The sequence below is a fragment of the Argopecten irradians genome, chromosome 7 (genome assembly GCF_041381155.1).
Source record: "Argopecten irradians isolate NY chromosome 7, Ai_NY, whole genome shotgun sequence".
Classification (NCBI taxonomy): Eukaryota; Metazoa; Mollusca; class Bivalvia; order Pectinida; family Pectinidae; genus Argopecten; species Argopecten irradians.
In genome coordinates, this window is record NC_091140.1 from 26,327,605 (window position 1) to 26,351,656 (window position 24,052).

The 24,052-nt window shown below is 35.3% G+C and overlaps 2 protein-coding genes across 6 annotated transcripts in view; both read right to left on the minus strand.

Moving 5' to 3' along the window:
* LOC138327991 (E3 ubiquitin-protein ligase rnf213-alpha-like) overlaps positions 1 to 22,758 on the minus strand; it is a 114,954-nt gene extending 92,196 nt beyond the window's left edge. For 4 of the 5 annotated variants that reach the window (XM_069274538.1, XM_069274539.1, XM_069274537.1 and 1 more), the window contains exons 1-20: positions 22,633 to 22,758; positions 21,757 to 21,989; positions 20,926 to 21,143; positions 17,688 to 17,883; positions 16,225 to 16,484; positions 15,782 to 16,000; positions 15,429 to 15,627; positions 14,693 to 14,760; positions 14,200 to 14,482; positions 12,662 to 12,720; positions 12,438 to 12,492; positions 7,501 to 7,617; positions 6,921 to 7,068; positions 6,310 to 6,597; positions 5,250 to 5,845; positions 4,678 to 4,828; positions 3,801 to 4,018; positions 3,341 to 3,493; positions 837 to 1,016; positions 27 to 486 (exon numbers count right to left, since the gene is read on the minus strand). In XM_069274538.1, coding sequence (XP_069130639.1) covers positions 27 to 486; positions 837 to 1,016; positions 3,341 to 3,493; positions 3,801 to 4,018; positions 4,678 to 4,828; positions 5,250 to 5,845; positions 6,310 to 6,597; positions 6,921 to 7,068; positions 7,501 to 7,617; positions 12,438 to 12,492; positions 12,662 to 12,720; positions 14,200 to 14,482; positions 14,693 to 14,760; positions 15,429 to 15,627; positions 15,782 to 16,000; positions 16,225 to 16,484; positions 17,688 to 17,837 — 3,604 coding nt within the window. In that variant the 5' untranslated portion in view covers positions 17,838 to 17,883; positions 20,926 to 21,143; positions 21,757 to 21,989; positions 22,633 to 22,758. Of the gene's footprint in view, positions 1 to 26; positions 487 to 836; positions 1,017 to 3,340; positions 3,494 to 3,800; positions 4,019 to 4,677; positions 4,829 to 5,249; positions 5,846 to 6,309; positions 6,598 to 6,920; positions 7,069 to 7,500; positions 7,618 to 12,437; positions 12,493 to 12,661; positions 12,721 to 14,199; positions 14,483 to 14,692; positions 14,761 to 15,428; positions 15,628 to 15,781; positions 16,001 to 16,224; positions 16,485 to 17,687; positions 17,884 to 20,925; positions 21,144 to 21,756; positions 21,990 to 22,632 lie in introns of those variants that run through there. The other variant, XM_069274541.1, reaches the window with a different exon arrangement.
* LOC138327111 (uncharacterized) overlaps positions 21,753 to 24,052 on the minus strand; it is a 29,658-nt gene continuing 27,358 nt past the window's right edge. The window contains exons 11-13 of the mRNA XM_069273095.1: positions 23,658 to 23,848; positions 22,748 to 22,935; positions 21,753 to 21,989 (exon numbers count right to left, since the gene is read on the minus strand). Coding sequence (XP_069129196.1) covers positions 21,753 to 21,989; positions 22,748 to 22,935; positions 23,658 to 23,848 — 616 coding nt within the window. The remainder of the gene's footprint in view (positions 21,990 to 22,747; positions 22,936 to 23,657; positions 23,849 to 24,052) is intronic.

Consider the following 24,052-nt stretch of genomic DNA (forward strand, 5'->3'; position numbering starts at 1 on the left):
GATGAAAGAATATCGTTAAGCATTACCTTTTCCTGGAATTCCATAGTTAGACATTCTTCCCATAGCATCTTCCATCTGTTCAGTAGTGCATCCAGGTAAAACAAGTGACAGCAATGTTCGAAGTTGTTTTTCCTGTTTCTTGCTTCGTGAAGCATCTATCTTTTTCTGAATCAATATCAACTGCGTGGTCGTGAAGTGATTCAGAAAATAAAATTTTTTCCTGGCTTTTTTTATTTGACTCCCCCATTCCTCTAGACATTTTTCGAAAAGCTTTGCTTGAGCCTTTATGTTCTGGGTAATGTCAGATGTTTCATCCTCTTGTCTGACTACTGTTAAAACAACTTTTCCACCAAGAGAAATTTGACACATATCAGAATTAGTGTCGTCACCTCCGCTTATAACTACTTTCATTTGACTAAAAAGAATACACCCAAGCTTATTGAGGTGTATGTAGACCAAGCCAAGCCTCCTTAAACTGTCGAATATCTGAAAAGTTTAAAAATAATCCAACAAATGTAATAATAACAACGATATTGTATACGTTATGTACATCCCGTTAACTCTATTTTATTTTACGTTTTTTTTAAATACATTCAAATAATAACTTGATTTAAACAAACTTCGAAATTAATCATATTCGATACATATATGTACATTGATATTTAAATGTTTTCTGTACATTAATTTTTGTATGTTGTTTTCAACTATGAGAACACCAAGCTCCATTCAGAAATTTGCCGCATATAAAAGCTTTTGCTAGAATATACTTTGCAGTACTGAATATTTCAAACACCATACTAATAAATTTTGAGTTATTTCTAGTTTTCATTGTTTACCATTGTGAACTTGTCGATGATATCTTCTTTTGTCATCGCGTCCTTTGCGTTTGGATCTTTCAAATCTTCGGAACTTCCAGCTAGCATTAGTCTGTTTTGGATGTCTTCTAGGGTTTCATATGGAAACGTCACAACCTCACCTCTTTGTTCAACTTCCATATTAATAATTTGAGGAAGAACCTTTTCGAACGGAAAAAATATAGTAAAAATATATAGATTGAACATTGATCTCGTTCACAGCATGATGGTTTTGAGATCTGGTTGCTAAAATGTTAAATAATTCTTAGTAATTGATGTATAAACGTATAAGAATGAAAAATGAAAAAGGTAACAATTGTGCAAAACATTATCGACCACGTAATTACGAAAGTAAATTTTGATTCAAAGGGTGGTGTTCAAGCTAATGTTAAAAATTCCATAGAAACTGCCTACATCCAAATATTTTTGAAACTTTCCATGTTGAAAGTACAACTAGTTGTCCCTTCAAATAACACTTCTTTTTCCTTTTGTGATTTTAAAAAAGCCCTTGATAAAAAGGCTTATATCTTCGTATTAATTTTCATTAAAACTACATCAACAAGCATGCCAAAATAGGTCAGCTTTTGTAAGATATTCTACATTTTTATTCATAAATCTTTTGAGTAGATCGTATACTTTATATTTAAGTCATTTCTTTAACGGAAAATTTTATTTGAAATACTGATTTTTACGAAAAGTTAATACTTTTTGGAAAAAACGAAAATGAAACAGTTCTCCGTCATCTCATTCCACTCTGTTACGGATTATTTCCACAATCCCCCCCTTTAAAAATACTCCTATGACATTTTCTGTCTATGTGTAAATTAATTTCGAAATCAAAATCGGGAAAAACAGTTTTTGAGTGCATTGAAAATTTAAAGTGCTGGTAGCAACGGACCACTTTTTTGTTAGTATATCTGGTTATGCATTTCCAGTTTATGATTCAAAAGTCCGATGTAAGTGAAAAATAGTGTACAGTAATAATTTAAGATGCTAAATATCATTGTAACACATTTGAAAATATTGGTTGCCATGGTAACAAAACGGAGGCATCTGATTGGCTGAAATTTAAATGATGTCAGAATTACGTGAAAATTGGTATATAGAAGTTACGTGGTATGCTGAAAAACGCTGAAAAAACATTGGTTGCATTGTAAACATATTGGAGGCCTCCAATTAGTTGAAATTGAGAGGGGGGGGGGGGTGTGGGGGTGGGAGAAAAGCCTGAATAAGCCACTAAATTTACAGCATGACAGAAAATTAGCTTTATGTATTATATTCCTTGATATAATATAAGGTATGCATCAATATGCAACAAACATGCATAGGTTTAACAACTGAGCATATTTCAACCAATTATGCTACGAGTTAAAAGGTAAAATTATTTATCATAATACGGTTTATTATTTTTGATAAAATCGCAAATTACCTCCAATGGGTCTCAACCACTTGTATATTGTACTTGTAAAGAACTTAGAAACATGTTTCAGCAAAAAAGTTAACTTGAAAACAAAAGCATTAGGATCTGATGATACCACACTCTAAAAATACGTCACCTGTTAAGTAAGAGTTTTCTCATTTAAGAATCCTCCATGTTGTTTTAATTTTTCTTTCTCACGCCCGCACACATTACTACTTACGGACAGTAACTTATGAATTTGTAGTTAATGTGTCGCCTGCAACGCAAGGGTGACACAAAGGTATCACAATGTCGGCGTCGACGGCGTCAGGGAAAAGGTTTCCGTGCGATAACTTTAGTATTTATCGTCCGATTCAACGAAGTTTTGTAAATCGCTTTATATCAATGAGATCTAGAATGCGTTTGATACTGGTAAAAATCCGTTAATATTTGCAAGAGTTACGGGACTTTAAAATCGTCAAAACAAATAATTTCTAGGGTTTCCTTACAATAATTTTAGTATTTTATTATCCGATTTTAACCAAATTTTGTATAATGCTTTATATCAATGATATCTATGATGGGTTTGATACTGGTGCGATAACTTAAATATTTATTATCCGATTTTTAACCAAATTATGTATATAGCTTTATATCAATTATATGTAGGTTTGAAACTGGTCAAAATTCATTAATATTTGTAAGAGTTAACTTACGGGACTTTAAAATCGTCAAAACAGATAATTTCTTCGGTTTCCGTACGATAATTTTAGTATTCATTGTCCGATTTCAACCAAATTTGGTATATTGCTTTATATCAGTGAGATCTCAAATGAGATTGATATTGATCAAAATCCATAAATATTTGCTAGAGTAACGGGACTTTAAAATCGTCAAAATAGATAATTTCTTAGTTTCCGCTCATTGCTTTGTCATATAATATTTTGATTGCTTGTCGGTAAGTCAATTTTACAGGTCAGAGAAAGTTGAAGTTTTATGATAAAGATATGAAAAGTTGTATAACATTTGGCATATGTTTGCAACAGTGAAATCTAAATTATTAGCCGCTTTAAGTGAGAAATAGTACCATTTCTGTGACTCCATTGACGTTATCACTACCGACATGACATGTCCCGAACTTGATAATCTGCTTAGCTTGTTCCAAAGACTTTTTGTCTGATGCTTCATGTTGTTGCCCATGAATGCTCTTTAGTTTCTGTAAATCTCTCAGTGTCTCTCTCTGTTGATTAAAACAATAATGTTAATAATGTTGTTAATAATGTAGTTTTAAAATACAAGCAGTGTTAGTTTGAAAACAATAACCAATTATCTTAAAATAATTAAAAGATATCATGATTATATACAAAATATGCTCATAGTTCTGGTTCTGTGATAAAAAGGAATTTAAACTAGAACTGTATGCCATTTAAATCACCAATTGCATTTTCAGATATTTGAAACAATAAGGAGGTTGTGCAAAAAAAGGGAGTTTTAGTGGGAAATTTTATGGTATTTACTGTTGGAAAAATGGTTAATCCATTTCTTACCAGTTTTTTGTGCAATCGGGGGTCGTTTTTAAATGCATTGTTCACATCTGTAAGTCTGACGATAAAATCTGTTAAGGGACAGTTCCTAGGTATTAAGATAAGTCGGGAATATCCCAGCGCTGCTGAATGGAAACATCGAACCACTGCAATGTCAAGGTCGCTTTCCCCAACCGCCATAAGTGCCAGATCAACAAACATCTTGATATCGTTTTGTCCACCTTTTAAATAGCACAGAGAACCATTGCACTTTGGATCAAGCAAATATGAGTATATACATGCAATACAAATTTTGACGTATATGTACTAAATATTCAGTATCAATTAATGATTAGAAGTTTCAGCTTTTCGCATTCGTTAAACAGTAAACATTATATGTGTTGGAATAGAAATTACTTAGAATGTAACTTTCAGCATTGCGTAATTAGGTCAAAGATTACACTACCAGACCCTGTGAGGTCGCGTGTGATGAAACCGAAAGATATGATACTTGATTCCACTAAGAGCTTTTACGTATGAGGTACATTGTACTGTATGTGACGTCGATGAATGAGAGCACGTCATGTAACGTTCTTTCTGATTCTCCTGCATGGCTTACGCGGGATTGTAGAATATATACATTTTGAATTTTAGATAACTATCATGATTTAGTGTTTATCTAATTATTGTTTTTGTTTCCTGAAATATTAACATATATATTTCCAAACCATACAACCTGCGCTAACTTTACTTCTGTCATATCAACATTTTGCCAGATTTAGGCATTCACTATTCGACGCTAAGCAATATTATTGTGACTTTTTGAAGATTGAAAGATGCCTTTGATGATGCATTTTGAAATTTAAAGCTAAACCCTTTTAAATAAAAGTGACAGACTTACCCTTCATGTTTACTAAGATCCACTCCACAACGTCACGACTTTCAATGAAGCTTTCCATACAATCCAACATTTCGTAGGAAAATGATGCCAGTGTTTTACTCAGTTCCACGGTTTCCCTATTGACCTCACGTAAAGCGATTCCTCCCTTTTCCTAATTAATTAGAAAAGAAACTTACAGTGAAACATCTGTAAATGAATAGCTTTGCTTAGATAAGTATACAGTTGTTGACTGGGGTTGAGGGCAACATATGATATGTTGGACTCAAATACAAACTGTTACCCGAGGCCGAAGGCCAACAGTTTGTGTGGGGGTACAACAGATAATCTGTTGCCCGAAATCCCAGTCGATACATGTTTTATTATACCCCATTGTGGAGTCACTCCGGTTCAGCAGCACATTTAACAGTTCTTTGGACCGCTCGACGTAACAGTTCATTTATCAGCATTTTTGTGCCAAAAAAGTGAAGTTGCCATGATCAATATCCTATTTCATTTACTTTGTCCATAACATGATATTGAGGACGATAACCTCGGAATACCAAACATGTATGTATTATTACTTTACGTCTTACCACTTTCATAATGTTGTCTATCTTTGAAAAATTTCCTGTAAGGCGGTATGTGTCTTTGATCTTCTTGATTGCTTCAGAAATTCTGACACTTTGTTGAATGTCAAATACGTCATTACAAGCTGCAAGGACTCTTTCAGAAACTTCAGAGAGGTGAAGGTTTTTCAATTCGTTGTCTAAGATAACGAGTTCTTTTCTTAGCCTATCGGTGAGTTCTTTCTTGTCTCTCACTTCTATGCCAGTTGCTGCAGTAATCTCCTCCAATGTGATGCTGAGATCTTTTATTTGACGTCCAAATACAGACCAGTCTTTAAACGAAGGCTTCCATACATTGTAAATCAGATCGCTTAAAGAGATAACGGAAGAGTCTCTCCTTTCTCCAGACTCCACCAATCTTTCACCATTGGCTACATGGGATCGTTTCGCAATCCATATTTTCCTAAAGCTCACACTCTCCATACAGCGTGAAATCTGTTCAAGTTCTTCCAAACTTATAACTAGAATCGTTGACAAAGAATCCCTCGTTTCTTTTATATAACGCACTGTCTTTGTGTCATTGTTTGATATTGCTATGCAGTCTTTAATTAGGACTGCCTCTTCTGAATGAGCATGGAATTAATGATCATAGTATTATATCATTAACTTAAAACTTGACAGCGTAATGATTTCATAGAAAAAAGGTCCTTGAAAGTTTGGAATTTCATGGGTATAAATTGAATTACAAGTATATACATAACTAGAATTCTTGTACACTGAATAAACCGGTTATAATAATATTACACATTAGGTTTTGTGTTATTGGCCGATTCTTTTTCTTCATATCTTTATAGAAAAATCAAATAATGGCGCGAAAACCCGACGTTATCATATCGAAGTTCCATGTTGATTTGAAGAATCGTATGTTTAAACGTATTGTATTACATCAAGTAGTATGAAGATTAATTATAAGTATTGATGGCACTATTTATTTTTACTTTAAAACAAAGATTACTAGCTCTGTATCGATTAAGTTATAAGAACATATCAATTTCCTTAAGACAAGATTTTTATGGGTCATACATACCAATCTCTTCCTTGCTACTTTCAATGAATTGCGACAAACGTTGACATGTGACCTTCAATTCGGCAACAGATTCACAACTAGTTCTAATGGTTTTGTCAATGCTAGAATAACTGTATCCAAGAGCTTTGACGAACATCTCAAATGATCGTTGGTTGTCCCGGACAAAATGCAAGTCTCTGGCAGTGATATCGTCGGTGGTAATGTCTTCTATAAGTGTAGTAAACGCTATCTTTACCTCTTCTAAGAACCGTCCAGCCTCTTCTGATAAGCCAAGGTTCTTGCTTTTCGCTGTTAAGCATACAATATTACATATACATGTACACAGGTGACAGCAGTATTGTATAAAGTGGTTTTTGATGACAAACGTATAATTATGTAATGCACATGGTGGGAATATGATATATATTATGATTTAATGTTCATTAATTTTTTAAATGAATGAATCGAGATGAGGAGGTTCATAGATTTTATACTTAATGACCAGGTAATACACACGTTTTATACATCATTTATGATCTTAATACTGTATAGTTGTTAAACGCGGGTAGAATGTTTCGTAACATAATTATATCCAAAAATAATGTATATGAAGTTTGTGAGTTCAGTTTTACCTAACATCTTTAGCCCAGGAAGAAGGATGTGCCATTCCAGAGCTGATCTGTACAGAATACATCCAGCAGCAAGTCTGCGCTTATTTTCTAGAAAATTTGAATAGACCTTCAGAAAAGCAGATCCGCCTTTCCAAAATCCGTCAGTTTGCTGTAAGTACATATAGATAATATGAACCAGTAAAATATTGTCTGATTGAGTTTTGAATGCAAAACACTTGCCAAGCAAATTTACAAATCTTCGTGAAATCATCAATGGAATATTGATTTGGAACCATGTTTTATTGATGTTCATATTCAAACCATTTATTCTAAGTATTGTTGAAGCAATGTATGTCCATTGTAAATCTATTACCGTGACTTTGACCTTGACATGTTCATAATGGAACTATAATTAGTCCCCGGTATAGTCTTATGATAGTATGGTAATTGATTGTAATTAACATATTGAAAGCTCTTCTTAATTAGTGAGTATGAAAATTACGGACATATAACAAATTCATTGGTCAATTCCCACTTTGTCTCGAAACAAAAAATCTGACTGGGAACTAATAAAAACAACAAATACTATACTGGAACATACCTGGTTGAATGCTTCCTCCAATCGTTCTTCGAGTATATCTCTGAAAATTTCGTCTACCTCTTTAGGGAGCTTCTCAGTTCCTCCACAATAATAGTTGAAAATGGTATTTATTTCAACCTGAAAACAATTACACCACATTGTGTCAGAGGCACCACTCTGCCTGTTATGTGTTCTATGTGTTACCAGTGGTGGTATGGCAAAACATACATATTAACATATCATCTTACTCCTAGAGTTATGGTTAAGTTAAAACCGAGTTAAATCTCGAATTTTTGTCACGTGTACGTGAATAGACGATATTTAATGGAAAATGGTATATGCTTTGATTTTGATGTCGGAGATGATAATTATTATCCTTGGCTATTACATTGTAGTCGTGACCATAAAAGTTTAACCAATAAGAGCATGGGAAATAGATCACATTTTTTATGTCTTTCAAAATGAAAGTTATTATGATTCTGGTATTACCAGTCAGAGTCTATAAGGCTTTCCGCTTGCCATGACTTAGACCACGCACAGCTCTTGTCCGCGCTCAAAATACACTATTAGGCCATGGGCTAGGAGGGTCCCACATGCACCCCCCCCCAAACCTCCGAACCAATATTTTTCTGAACCCTTATGACCCACTGATCACAAATCAAAATGTTAACATTGCATAAGTTGGGATGAACTTCCGGTTATGACGTCATCAAGATGGCCGCCATCTCGAATTTGACTAAAAATTGAAAAATAGTCATAACATTGACATTTTTCAACCGAAGTAGACAAATAAGGTATCAAAATGACCATAATTGATCAACAAATACATATCAGGACCAAAAAATCCAATATATGTAGTGATTTCTACGCAGGAAATGAAAAAAATCTGATTTTAACCTCAAAAATGGAGATTTTTCAGCAAATTTTTCATATTTGGCTTGACGCAGCAAAAATGTTTCCCAACAGCAAACTATTATTTCTAATAAGGTTTTTGACCACTTATCAATCAGTTTAAGCAACGAAAACAACAAAAACCAATGTTAACATCGTATAAAATCCGGTTATGACGTCATCAAAATGGCCACCATCTCGAAATTCACTGAAAAATGAAAAATAGTCATAACATTGACATTTTTCGACTGAAGTAGACAAATGAGGTATCAAAATGACCACAATAGAACTACAAATACATGTCAGGACCAAATAATCCAATATATGTAGTGATTTGAACGCAGGAAATGAAAAAAAAAATGATTTTAAGCTCAAAAATTATAATTTTTCAGCATTTTTTTTTCATATTTGGCTTGACGCAGCAATATTGTTTCCCAACAACAAATTATTATTCGTAATCAGTTATTTGACCTCTTATCAATCAGTTAAAACAACAACAACAACAACAACAACAACAACAAAAATATATAGAAATGCAAAAGAGAATTGTTGTTATACCATCATTTGGTTTACAAAACATCACCGGATGCGGCATATGATTGTTATTTTTTCCAAACCACTGACACTACAGTTTCCTGGTGTCTTGGAATTTCCTGAATATAACATTGGCTATTAACGATTTACATCTTAACAAATTTGAATTTAAAGTTGGCTGAATATCTAAGTAGGACTTCAAAATAATTCTTTTTCATGTTCGAAATATTGTAGACTAGTAGCCTCTCAAACTGAATTATTACAGCAAAACGCCAACTAATAGCTATAGGGTATCAAATTAAAATTCCGCAAATACCATGACACTTTTCGAAACGTGTTGTGTCTTTTAGAATGAGCACATCCATTATTTACTTCCTGTGTATAACGTTAGGAAATATAAGATGGTTACTACAGTGTCACATATTTCTTTCACTAGTTCTTAATGATAATCATTTTCGTTGTGCGTGCTTTCTCGCCAGAGTGTCGTCTTCGACCTCGATGACCTGATGTGACATTACATTATCGGGTTACCATCGTGGTTCTAACTTGTCAACCGTCCATGATATAACATCAGAAACGTCGGCTTCAGGGATGTTGGAGCTCTTCCTCTTTCCTACCTTGTTTCACCTAGATTCACATATCGTATATGATGTTCCAGACTTCCCCGGCATTATGGAAAAGACACCAGATCCACATTCTGCGGAGGGTTGGGTTGGTTCTCCTTAATTCGTATGAAGCACAATTCCTCATTCTTGTGAACCTCAGTAACCATAGTTGGCACAGATGGATTCTTTGAGGTCATAGTATAGATGCGGTCTGCAGTGAAGTTTCACTCTTTGCCAAGTCTGGAAAGCACTGTAGAGAACTTTTTACTTGAGAGTCTTCAATGTTCTCTTTACGCATACACCAGATGTGACAAAACCAGCACCTTCAAGGGAGTGGGAAAAGTCAGACCAATGAAAAGCATTTAACATTTATGGCCTCATTAATGACCTCGATGATATCACCTGTGCCATTTATGGTTGCACGAGGGTCCACACGATTGATGAATAGTACTTCATACGAATTATGGAGCTATGTGCTAAGGAGAACAAATGAATGTGGATCTGGTGTAATTCCCATCATGCCGGAGAAGTCTAAAACAGCATATATGTACGATATGTTAGAATCTGAAAGAGATCCCACATCTCTGAACCTGTTGTTCCTGATATGAACTCTTGCCATGGATGGGTCATAAAAGAAGACAGGCTAGAACAACACTGGCAATGTAGTGTCACATCAGCTCATCGACGTCGAAGACGACGCTCTGACTTTCAACGAATTGGATACCGATATATCGATTACTCTGATTCGGACTGCATGTGCCAGCTACCAGATATGGCGAGTCTCTTCAGTGGATAGTGCAGTGAGGCGAGAAAGCACGCGCAATGATAATGGTTATCATTGAGAACCAGTGAAAGACATATGTGACACTGTAGTAACCATCCTTCATTTTGCTTATGCTATGCATAGAAAATAAACAATGAATCTGCTCATTTTCAAAGACACAAACGTTTTGGAAACTGCTAATGATATTAACGGAAACACAAGCTTAGCTTAGGTTACATTTGTTACGCTATCATTAGGCGTTGTGCTATAATAATTATTTTTGAGGCACTGCTAATCTACACAATTGAGGGTATAACAATAATTCTTTTTTGCATTCCTGTATATTTTTGTTGTTGTTGTTTTTACTGATTGATAGGAGTTTAAATAACTGATTACGAGTACTAATTTGTTGTTGGGAAACATTTTTGCCGCGTCAAGCCAAGTATGAAAAATTTGCTGAACAATCACCATTTTTGAGCTTAAAATATTATTTTTTTTTCATTTCTTGCGTACAAATCACTACATATATTGATAATTTGGCCCTGATATGTATTTGTTGTTCTATTGTGGTCATTTTGATACCTCATTTGTCTACTTCAGTTGAAAAATATCAGTGTTATAACTATTTTGCATTTTTCAGTGAAATTCGAGATGGTGGCCATTTTGATGACGTCATAACCGGAATTTATACGATGTTAACATTGGTTTTTGTAGTTTTTGTTGCTTAAACTGATTGATAAGTGATCAAAAAACTTATTAGAAATAATAGTTTGCTGTTGGGAAACATTTTTGCTGCGTCAAGCTAAATATGAAAAAAAATTGCTGAAAAATCTCCATTTTTGAGGTTGAAATCAGATTTTTTCATTTCCTGCGTAGAAATCACTACATATATTGGATTTTTTGGTCCTGATATGTATTTGTTGTTCTATTGTGGTCATTTGGATACCTCATTTGTCTACTTCGGTTGAAAAATGTCAATGTTATGACTATTTTTCAATTTTTAGTCAAATTCGAGATGTCGGCCATCTTGATGACGTCATAACCGGAAGTTCATCCCAACTTATGCAATGTTAACATTTTGATTTGTGATCAATGGGTCATAAGGGTTCAGAAAAATATTGGTTCGGAGGTTTGGGGGGGGGGGGGTGCATGTGGGACCCTCCTAGCCCATGGCCTATATAGGTACATTGTTAAAAACAACAAGCTTACAGTAAGTGTTTCCCCTGCTCTCAATTACACTTCTCTAATCTATTGTCATTTGTTATTGCTTTGTTATGCTAGCATTGTACATGTATGACGTTTGCACAAATTCTGTCTCAAGTTATGGTCCGGAAACGAAAATTTGTGAAACAAACTATTTTTAGTAACAGTAATATTTTGACCCCAGATTCAATCCCTAGCTATGTTTTCACCTATGTTACCATTGTATGAAGTTTGAACCAATTCCATTGCTGTGTTCTCAACTCATCATCCAGAAACTGAATTTTTGAAACAATTTATTTTCAGTAACAGGGACCTTTGTAGTTGACCTTTTGACCCCAAATTTAATTCCAAACTGTATTTTTCCATATGCTATACCATTGTGTGAAGTTTGATCGAAATCTGTTGAGATTTTCTCAAGTTATTGTCTGGAAACTAATATTTTGAGGAAAAATATATTTTTAGTAACAGTGACCTTTGTAGTTGACCTTTTGACCCTAAATTCAATTCCAAACTGTTTTCCCCAAATGCTTCCATTGTATTAAATTTGATCAAACTTATTTTTTTTCAAGTTATCGTCAGGAAACGAAATCCGGACGGACGGACGGACGTTCTGACAGACAGACAGACGGGTGTAAACACTTTATAACCAGCTTACCCGCGGTGATTGGAACTCTGAACCTTTAAATACGGGGAACCCCAACCAAACTTCGCAAATCGCACGATGCTACAAATTTTTGGTAATTTTAGGACGGAACGAGCTGATATGTGCCATATCTCTTTCCAATAAACTAAATACAGTAAGGACGTTAAAACTATCTAGTATGCTTGCTAAAAACAACATTCATATCTTTAAAGTTTTGTGACAATTCCAATTACATTTACTATGCTTAATTTTTGCGTAGTTATCTTTTGATTTTTAAAATTCAACAATGACTACAAAGACTGATAAAAGCTGTGCTTACTTTTGATGCGTGTTGCCGAAACTGATTACACACAGACGTCTTCCATGCTTTCATTCTGTGGAAACAAATAACTCGAAATAAGAACAAAAAGAAAGGCATGATTACGATTATTTCGCTATTTGTTATTATTACTTTAAATAGTTTAATTGATTTATTCATTGATTTCCTTTAAAATGTATTTTTGATAGTCTTAAGTATTTGGAGAATGTAGTGGAAGACATTACGTTTTGCTTCTCCCAGTCGACTCACTGATCTCTTTTGGGTTTAGCAAGCGGTCTGCTGTCTGTAAAAGATAAATATATAAACATGTGTACAATGTTAAAAATAGTACAATGTTCCCGTTCCCTCAATTCCATTAATGAAAGCTGGTCGTACCCAAATATAGAAATCTTGCATTGTGACGTCATGTTATATGACGTCACAATCACTTTCGGGGTTGATATATGATTTCAACAGATCAAGGTCGTACCCAAATACAGCCGAAAGGGACTTTTTATGAGGTCAGGATACGCTATTGTGACGTCACCATTCAGCAAGATGTGACGGGGGGCCGCGGGTTTATCTCAATCAATGGGCCCTGCCAAAAACTGTTTGTACTTGTTGTATTTTGTTTTAGATAGTAAGTGAAATGCTTCTATACATATTTTCTGTATTTAATAGATATAATCTTACTCAATATTGGGTAGAAGGACTACTCAATATCATGAAGAGGAGATATATGTGCATTTACAGTATACGTGTATATAAAGAGATTACATTAATACAATAAAACAGATATCGACATGTTTTCAGGTGGATACTGTGGTGCCTCAACCCGCGAAAGTGATATAACCTTTGGCCTTCGGTCTTGGGTGATATCACTTCCTCGAGTTGATAAATCACAGTATCCACCTGAAAACAGGTCGATATTTGCATACTAGAGGAAATTATACAACAATGAGCATTGACTGTACTACACTCTGAGTCTGTCTGGTTTTGCTGCTGATTTTTAAGATAATAATAATGTCGAAGATAAGTGACGACGACAGTGACGACGACGACAATGACGATGATTATGAATACTTATTGAGTTGTGATGATGGATACAGGTGCTACAGTGCCGACGAAAGGTCATCTATCTATTTCATCTAATAGCAACGGGAGCAGACAAATTAGTGTTTTTCTTCAGTAACAACAGTTACTTAAATAATGCACTATTCCGATCATTGCAAAAGGTTTTAGTGTTTTTTTACTTCAGAATAAAAGTATCTAACATCCTTAATAGCATCCAAAATAGAATCCGTGGTATCGTATTGCTGGTCCTGGCAGTTTATTTTATATGCATTTTGCGCTAATTAGACACACATATATATAACAGATCATTGTCCAAAGCATAAAAATTGCTTTTGCTCTGTCGGCGGTAGACCACCTTTGCGGTGGACTTAGAAACATTTGAACGATGTCTTTTAAAGAGAGAAACAAATGTATTCAAGGTATCATACCGATATTTAATATTGGGACTAAACTAGTTTAATTCATTATTAATCATCAGAGTATTTTGTAGCCGTACAGTTGAAATTAAAACGTATATTTATTTATTACATCATTGTACTAAATTTGAAATAACAATTTCTTAATTCGCTGTTTGCATTATGTTTGGTTTGGTTTTATAAGTTTAACGTCCTATTAACACCACATGGGATTCCAACTCGTGACACCGAAATGAAAGGGTAGTGGTAATATATCAAAACACCTCTATTTGTTTGCATCAAACTATTCCTACCTTCACAAGTAATTTCAGGGTACCATTGCATTGTTGGAATAACTGTTTTGCAATGGATTTTACTTTTGTGAACGCTTTATTCCGTTCCTGTGAAGAAACGGTGCTGTGATGTACATGTTGAGCTCGCCATTCCTCTTGAATAGCCACGATGACTAAAATTATTGAATCAACCAACGATTCACTGTGGCTGCCCAGTTGATGGAGTAGATCACACAATTGTTCTGTGGCTATGCGACACTGTGTTGCAGTATTCTCTTTAGAGCTAGTTGATGTTGGCGTTTGGCTGCAATGAAGAAGATCATTCCACTTCATGTGATACATACATTATACCTTGATAATGGAACAAATCCACATGATATTATTGACAAAAAAGCACAACTTTATCCGGCAGTAGTTATCAGACAGTATGTACGACGGATGCAGGATACATTTGTATATATAACTTCTATACCAATTACTCAAATTATCTCACTTAAATGTTTGGCGATCTTACCTTATGGAGACTTCGTCATTTTCTTTAGCTAGGGCTTTTGTCAAATGGATCAAGAGCTGCCGAAGTTGCTATAATGCCAATATAAAGTTCAGTTAAATGTTATCAACATTTTATTCAAAAGGAGACATAACAACAATATCTGAAACATGAACCAAAATATTTGTTGAAATAAGTCATCTTTGCAAGCAAGATAGATATACAGTATCAAAAGAAATCACCAAAGAAAGTGACTAATGCTACATCACATTGAGACGACCTATTTTAACCTCGACCATTTTGGACGTGTTTATGCAGATCAGGCGTCAATCTCTTAATTTCCTTTTACTCTATTCTTTATGCCAACATAATGTTAAATGAAGTATAAAGTAAGAACAAGCGTATTCATTATACAAAGGAACCAGAATTATTGTGATCGCTCAGCCCATTGTCATTGACAGAATGTGACCGATACGGTTACAACATTCAAGGGTTTATTATTACTCTCCTTTATATCCACCTGTGGGCTCATCTAAGAGTACACAACTGATTATTTCTTCTTCATCTTATTATTACTAAATATACGCTGGCTGGATATTTTTACCACGACACTACCAAAGAGAACGATACATAAATCAGTAGCAATTTTTCCAGCCTATTTACAACTCTTACTCGTCGCTGCCATTGAAATAATTAACAAAACATATGCATCATAGAGCATGGAACATATGTGCAGTTATAGAAATCGCATGCTATTTACCTTTTCAAACTGACTGTTCAGTGTAGATGTCTGGTATAAATGCCTTATTCCAGCGGCGAGGACCAAGTCAGGTGATACCCAGTTGGTATCGATAAAGCATGCAGAGAACCGCAGCGGTGGTACACATGCTGCTAGTGTCATTGGCAACATCGTGTCCAGATTGAAGAAGCATATATGGTTTTCCCAGAAAGGAAAATGGCTGGATGAAACAAAAATTATTTTCGTGATAATGAGGATATTAAAATTATAGTATTTTCGTTTAAAACCAAACGATTCCATGCCTTTCAATGCATTATTTGTTGGACTAATAAGGCATTTCAATAAAACAAAACAACAAATCATAATTACTGTACCTCACACTCGAGAGCTTTTGTACCGTCCTCTCGATGATGTCTTGTATCCCCTGATCCCCCCACTCGGGCTTCTTTACATCGAAGGTGATCACTTCAAAAGGCCTGAGACCAGAGAGGAAATGTATCATTGGTATACAATACAACCAGTAAGCTTCATAAGCAGGTAACGCTTCCATCGACGCTTTGCAAAGTGCTACCGTTGTTTTCCTGAACCGATCCCTGAAATGACATATATTGCAATAAGCACCACACCAATAGGATATGGTGTCACAATATAGTACCTAGTAGGATGTTCTTTATTTTTTTATAGAAAACATGACAGATTATATTGACCTAGTTCATTAACTCACTGTTACCACTTACATTTTAACATATACATGTAATCAACCAATTAACATTCTCCTTTTTGTTTGATCTGACAAAGTTCGTAACTCGTATGTTACCTGTCAGTACTCCGATGGCGTCCATACAGCTTTGTAAGCTGAGAGGAAAACTTTCGTTGTTCTTCGGGATCTGAAGGTGGAGTGACTGCTTTGATAATGGCCTTATATTGTTCAGTTTTCAAACATTTTGGGTTTCTTTCAAGTGCCAGAGAAATGGTAGTGATAACTTTGTTCACTTTATTAAATCTTTCGTGACTTTCTTCATATTTTGCTAAATTAAATAGCAGGGCCTCGACACACATGGCGATTATTTCATCTTTCTGTAAAGGAAATACAGAATAAATTAAAAAGAAGTTGAAGATCGTCGATAGTTCTCTCATTAACAGCAGTCTTAAGGTCGACGATATCGTAATGATTTGAAATACTGATTATTTTGATAATGGGTATTACATACATATATACCTTTAGCACTTTTAAATAAATATATGCATTGTTATTTATTAATGATATGCTATTTTGAGTGATAGAGAAAACATAATAAAATGACTGAAAGCCAATGTACTGCCTATTTCAAAAGTTTGGATACACTGCTGAATTAAAGTTGAAAATAACACCTTGTAATACTTTCGAAACATATACATAAATACAGATGTATTTACATCGGCGACTAGGACATCCGTCCATTTATTTAAAAAAAAACCAAGATTATTGTCAACATGTCTATACAGTATGGTACGTTGTCCGATGTCCTCATTGTTTTTAAACATTACCAAAGGTAAATCTTAAACAAGATATCCCAGAGGGATCCTTGCGCCCACCAAAGATTAATATATGTCTACAATTGAAACTTAAACGATCCCTAAGTATCAAAATCCAAGATGGAGGTCTGTCGGCCATCCCAAAATGATATGCATACTACGGGAATCTACATATTAATTTTTAGAAAGATCCCTTCAGTACTTTCTGAGAAATAGCGGTGCCACACTTTATCTGCCAAAATCCAACATGACAGACTGGTGGTTATCTTGTGAATATATCGATCCCAAAATGTAATATGCACAACAAGGGCCTAAGGAAATTGTTAATGAACGGGAGAAAAGACGGACGACGTACCATGGGCGATTTAAATAGCTTACCATCTGATGATAGGGGGTTACAATTTGTACATCTTTGCATATGTTAATATTGTACTGGAAATTCATTTTGACGTCATGGCTTGACGTTAGTGAGCAATGTCAGAGTTCGAGAACGTCGGGCAAAATGGCGGCCTCTGCTCTCTGCTGGTTTTCGCAACTATTAAATTATTATTAAATCAAAACGACAAATAATAATCTTTACTCTAAACGTAATTCGGAAAAAAATAAGATAATTGAAAAAAAATCCAAATCAGCGACGTCGGACCGCTGAAATGCACTTAATAATTTGCTGCTAACTCATGCTGAGGTATTTCAAGGTTAGGTTGCTATACAACATAACGTTATATCGGATTGGTAGCTCTTTTTTAGATAAGTGCGTTGACTTACCTTGTCAACTTTTCTGTCAGGTTCCAATGCCAAATTTAATTGCCTTCCTATCGCTGCTATGACTATCTCAGCTGACAACCAGCTTCCACCAAAACATTCTTTAAATCGCTGCGGAGGTACACAGGCAGCCAACGTTGCTGGTAAAAGCATATCCAACTCGAAGAAGACTGAGCAATTTTTCCAGAATGATAAAGTTCTTGAAATAAATATTTTGATTATTAATACACAATTCATCAAAGGAGTAAGGAAGAATATTGCTGAGACATACTACAGTGGACCAGCGATAATCCGAACACTCGCTTCTGTATTACGATTTATCCCTGACTGCTGGATTACATTAATAATATAATCCGTTCTCATCTTCGATTCTCCAGGGGATATATTCTCACATGGAATATCTCAAAATGGAAGTGTGTGCGACAACGGATGTGGAGTAGTTTGATCGTTGAATAAACATCGGAAGAAACGAATATCGATACAATGTATAGTTTTAAAGACGATCGTCGTCCTCTGTAAAGCTGCAAACGGAGTCCCTGCCTTTAGTTTAGCTACGACATACTCCAAGGGTGGATATATCGATAGGGAGAGCAACCCTGGATTATCGAGGATGATTCTTTCCATGATATATTTGTCCGGATTGTGAATTGTCTGTACTATTGGTATCCGGATTACCACGGGCACGCTGCATTCGATTCATGTTGAGATTTAAAGTAATTTCAGATAAAATATAGAAATTAACTTTTTGAAATAATAACGCATATTTACAATTATAAAAAAAAAGATTCAATTTTTACTGTAGGCATTTTTCTTGTTTAACGATATTTAGGTAAAGTAGATAAAACACATTTTTAATATGATGTTTCAATATGATGTTATTTTATCTGTTGTGTCTTACACCATTCATTAAACAAGTCATCTGACTACCTCGGCAATAGTCAAATCAATCATATATGGTGTCATGGTAGCCACCTTCGATTTGGGATCAACCAGATCATATCAAGATCCTTTCATGCAAGTTTCAGCTAAATCGCACCAGTAGAACTTGAGAAGCAGTTCAAAATGTGTTTTCAAGATGGCGGCTGTGGTGGGCATCTTGGATTTGGGATCGACCCGAAAAATAACAACACTTTGTCGGGACCATGTAAGGATAATTTCACGCAAGTTTTAGCTAAATCGCACTTGTAGAACTTGCGAAGAAGTTCAAAATGTGTTTTCAAGATGGCGGCTGTGGCGGCCATCATGGATTTTGGATCGACCCAAAAAATAACAACAGTTTGTCTGAACCATGTAAGGATCATTTCCTGAAAATTTCAGCTAAATTGCACTTGTAGAACTTGAGAAGAAGTTCAAAATGTGTTTTTGAAGATGGCGGCCATCTTGAATTTTGAACCGACCCGAAAAATAACAACACTTGGTCTGGACCATGTCAGGATCATTTCATTCAAGTTTCAGCTAAATCTTACTTGTAGAATTTGAGAAGAAGTTCAAAATGTGTTTTCAAGATGGCAGCTGTGGCGGCCATCTTGGATTTCGGATTGACCCGAAAAAGAACAACACTTTGTCGAGACCATGTCAGGATCAATTCATGCAAGTTTCAGCTAAATTGCACTTGTATAACTTGAAAAGAAGTTCAAAATGTGTTTTCAAGATGGCGGCTGTGGCGGCCATCTTGGATTTCTGATGGACCCAAACAATAACAACACTTTGTCGGGACCATGTCAGAATCATTTCATGCAAGTTTCAGCTAAATCGCACTAGTAGAACTTGAGAAGAAGTTCAAAATGTGTTTTCAAGATGGCGGCTGTGGTGGGCATCTTGGATTTGGGATCGACCCGAAAAATAACAACACTTTGTGTCGGGACCATGTCGAGATCATTTCATGCAAGTTTTAGCTAAATCGCACCAGTAGAACTTGAGAAGCAGTTCAAAATGTGTTTTCAAGATGGCGGCTGTGGTGGGCATCTTGGATTTGGGATCGACCCGAAAAATAACAACACTTTGTCGGGACCATGTAAGGATAATTTCACGCAAGTTTTAGCTAAATCGCACTTGTAGAATTTGCGAAGAAGTTCAAAATGTGTTTTCAAAATGGCGGCTGTCGGGGCCATCTTGGATTTCGGATCGACCCGAAAAAATAACATCACTTGGTCGGGACCATGTCAGGATCATTTTATGTAAGTTTCAGCTAAATCACACTGGAAGAACTGGAAAAGAAGTTCAAAATGTGAAAAGTTAACGCACGACGCATGGCGGACGGCGGACGGCGACGGTAGAAACTTGACGACTACAGGTCATCCTGACCCTTCGGGTCAGATGACCTAAAAACTGAACCACAATTAGGTTTTTTTTAACAAAAAGAGAATTCAGTTGATAAATGTATCAATCAATATATATTTCTCATTAACTGATTAGATAAGATTTACTTGGTTCACACAATTCATCAATTAATTTTTTATTAACCAAAAAATAAATAAATAAATAAATACACACGGTCACTCTGCCCATGGTCACATGTGCAATATTTATGGATACATGTATGATACTCATTTAATATATATTGACTCTGCCGAGCAAAAACGTTATCGTGACGTCATGACAGCAGCAACAGAATGACGTCAGAATATTGAGGATGTCGGGACAAAATAACTGCCTACAATGGATTTTGATGTTGACAATCTTCGAAATGCAGTTTGAAATGGATGTGATAAAATATGTGTTACATTCATACGAGATGCTATGAAATTCGTCTCGATTTTTTCTGTTTGTCATGGCTCGCGAGTATAAATTAAAATCTCAATTAAGATGATCATTCAATTAGGAATCTATGTATATATTGAAAGATGCTCCACCGCTGACAAATGGTATTTTTTCACTATAAAAAACAGGAGCAGACGATTTAGTATTTTTCTCCAGTTACAATAGTCACTTACTTTACACCATAACCACCATTGAAAAGTTTGAGCTTCTAATTTTACTTCAAGTTAAAAATATGAAAAATAATTAATTGCATCCCGAAAAAATTCCGTGACACGATATGCTATATGGAATGAAGTACTGATTGCGCATGCACCAAAAGCGAAGTAAATTATTTCATATTATTTTTTGTGTTAATTAGGCATATATATGCACGATTAAACACCAATTATTGTTCAAATGATTAACATCATTTATGCTCTGTCGGCGGTGGAGCAACTTTAAGATACGAGACCTCAAAATCGGATGTCTATCGTACCATTACCTTACACCTGAAAGTTTTAGTTTCGTCTTCTCCACGATGTCCTCTATCCCATGATCCCCCCAATTCGGCCTTTCAACATTAAAAGGGGTCACTGTGAAAGGCTCCTGACCGGAGAGAAAATTATCATAGGTATACAATACAGCCAGTAAGCCCCATCAGCAGGTAACACTTCCATCGACGCTTTGCAAAATCCAATCAATTGTTTCCTGAACCGATCTCTGAAATGTTTGAAAGATAATGCGTGTCAAAATTCAGCAGATATCAACCTTACATGTATACTATTTGCCTCCCTAACTTTTATACTTTCGATATTTACCGACTTTTGTAAATTTCGTATTCGCATGTTAAACAATTTATTATTTTAACGTGTACACATTTAAAATAGCTCGGAAGTATCCGAACTATTCCGATCTATTCCTATCTGTACGGGTATTGCCGATATTGACCACGTGATACGACTCGGGAGATTCCTATCTATATTGATGTTCCGATGTCGGTCACGTGATGCAACTCAACTAGGTTTTCCGATTATACCCGAAAGCTTGAACCATGAAGTTGACTGTTGCGGTTCCGTCAAAACGTTTGATATTTCATGCGACATTTGCCTCTATGTCAATAGTATATTGGTGCTTTCATGGATCTGAACCATCATATATGTGCATCCATATTCACATAGTGTATGTTTTTATGAGAGTTTGTGATGGTGAAAATTAAAAGAAATAAGTTTAAGGCGATGGATAATATCTTAAAGGCAGATGATAATTTTGTTCAATACATTTTGGTTTTTGCAAAATATATCGTAAATATAAAAAGATTTAATTTCAGCTTTACCTCTGGTCTTGATGTTTGAGCCGCTGAGAGAAGGCATTTTGTTCCTCCCGATCGGTAGGTGGGGTGATGGCGATAATTATAGCCTTGTACTGCTCTATCGTTAAACATTTGGGGTTCTCCTGGAGATATTCAGCAAGGATATCCATTAAAGTCGCCACTTTCCTCAGGAAGTCAATTCCATTTCCCAAGTCAGATATCAGGACTTTGGCATATCCGGCAACGCTTTCCTCTTTCTGTAATTCAAAATAGTATCCGTGGCCATCTACATAATTTTCCTTTCCTTTATATTCATATTCTACAGCCAGGTTAGGGTAGTTTCTGTTTTGCTTTTAGTTGGAATGATCAGGATAACAATTTAGTGTGATACCTAGTTATTTTCCCATTTTCATTACTTCTATAGTTCAGACAATACGAGTTTTTTCCTAATCACATCAAAATAGTGATCAATCTTCGTTTTGAATAAAAAACGTTATTTGTTTTTCAGTATCACTAATGCTGACTTAAAGTATTACAGAAGAGTTTCTGTTGTAAAAAGTTAATTCTTAATGCATTTTCTTACTTATGACGTTTATATCCAGTTAATGATAAGGACTTACATTTCCGCCGATATTCTGTAAACCAACTTAAAGTCGCGTGCAAATAAATATCGCGTATTTCCTGGGTGATTGGTTCTTGAGAAAATCAATCATCATGACAGAGTGTACTCTACAAGTACAATACAGTACCTCAAGTGTTAACCGCGGGGTTCGCTCGGCGAGAACATATGAAAATAAGTTGATTGACACTATCTTATAATTCATGTTTCTTACAAAAATGTATATCACAATTCACAAAAGCAACATACAAAAATCAAAAATGAAATTAAGATATACTCACACTGATGTTTCGCGGATCAAAGTACCGACTGTAAAGATTGTCCTGTATCTCACTGTAACGGTCAAGGAATCCTGTCATGGTGAATTCTTCGTCTTCCTGAAAACTTGGATAGTACTCTGTACATATCCTGAAAACTTGGATAGTACTCTGTACATATAGGCTCGACAGTGTCAAGTATAACACTCCTGTCTATTCCAGAGGAAAACAGCTTAACAAAAGCATTCCTAGAATCGATCAAAGCGACTCCATCCAACACCTTCACTTTTGGACTGTGTTTCGGGACAACGTCAATAGCATTAATCTCTGAAACAGGATATAATAGAACTATATCTATAAGTTGTTATCCTTCATTTAGACAGTGGCAAACCACGACCACATTGTATTTGTCATCCATCAAAACCAAATCACATGCTCACCATTGTTCCACACACACTGTAGTTTGTGATCATTATGTCATTTCAATTGGTAACCATGCAACCAAATGCTATTTAAATAAACATTGTGTCTGTCATTCCTTGATAGTGTCCTGACTACAATGGCAACCAACATTTTTGAAAAGTCTATTTCTTTGAGTATTTACTGCATTAAGTTTTCTAGAGAATATTTTTGAGATCTTATTTCAACACCTTCAGACAGAGACGTATATACACATCTATTATGAGGGCGGAGCACTTCTAGGGTAACAAATACATGAAAATATAAGAAAAAACTCAATCTTCAAATTTCAATCCTACACACTGACAGCTTCGGTTTGCGACCGCCATTGTTTACCCACTGTCAAAAAAATCCCATCAGCGTGAATGCGATATTTTGAAGTCAGCTCATTATATAATCAAGCGGTTCAAACGCTTTCATGATCCGACGAACGTTATCCTCAAAATGTTCTTTTTAACTTTTAACTTTTTAACTGCATAATTAAAGGTTACTGAAATATCTGGCTGCGCCCTTTAAGGTCTTGCCTTCAGTCATATCATATATATATATTGATTCATGAAAGCAAGATTCATTCCTGGTGCAGTAATTACCTTCATCTGTAAAGCTCAGTAATCGGTGACGAACATCTCTACACGTATCATGCCAGTATTCAGGTACCCATGATTTACCGTCTGGACTGAATTCGTATATGTACTGAAATTTGTTTCCATTTGCTAGCCATTCTTTCGGAATCATTGCGTTTCCGATACATCTTCGATATCCTTCACATCTTGGACCTTTCCTAAACAGAGATCCAAATGGCATTTGGTTGTGCAGTGATAATCGCCAGATCAACGATAAATGCCTTCTTTGCTTTTTCCGCTTTACTTCACAGCGTCAACCATTGACATTCATGAGACCCAACATTTCTAATATTTCTCAAAAGTGAACACATATAATGATGGACCACGAGATAATTAGAAATTAAGATTGACCCGTTTAATAA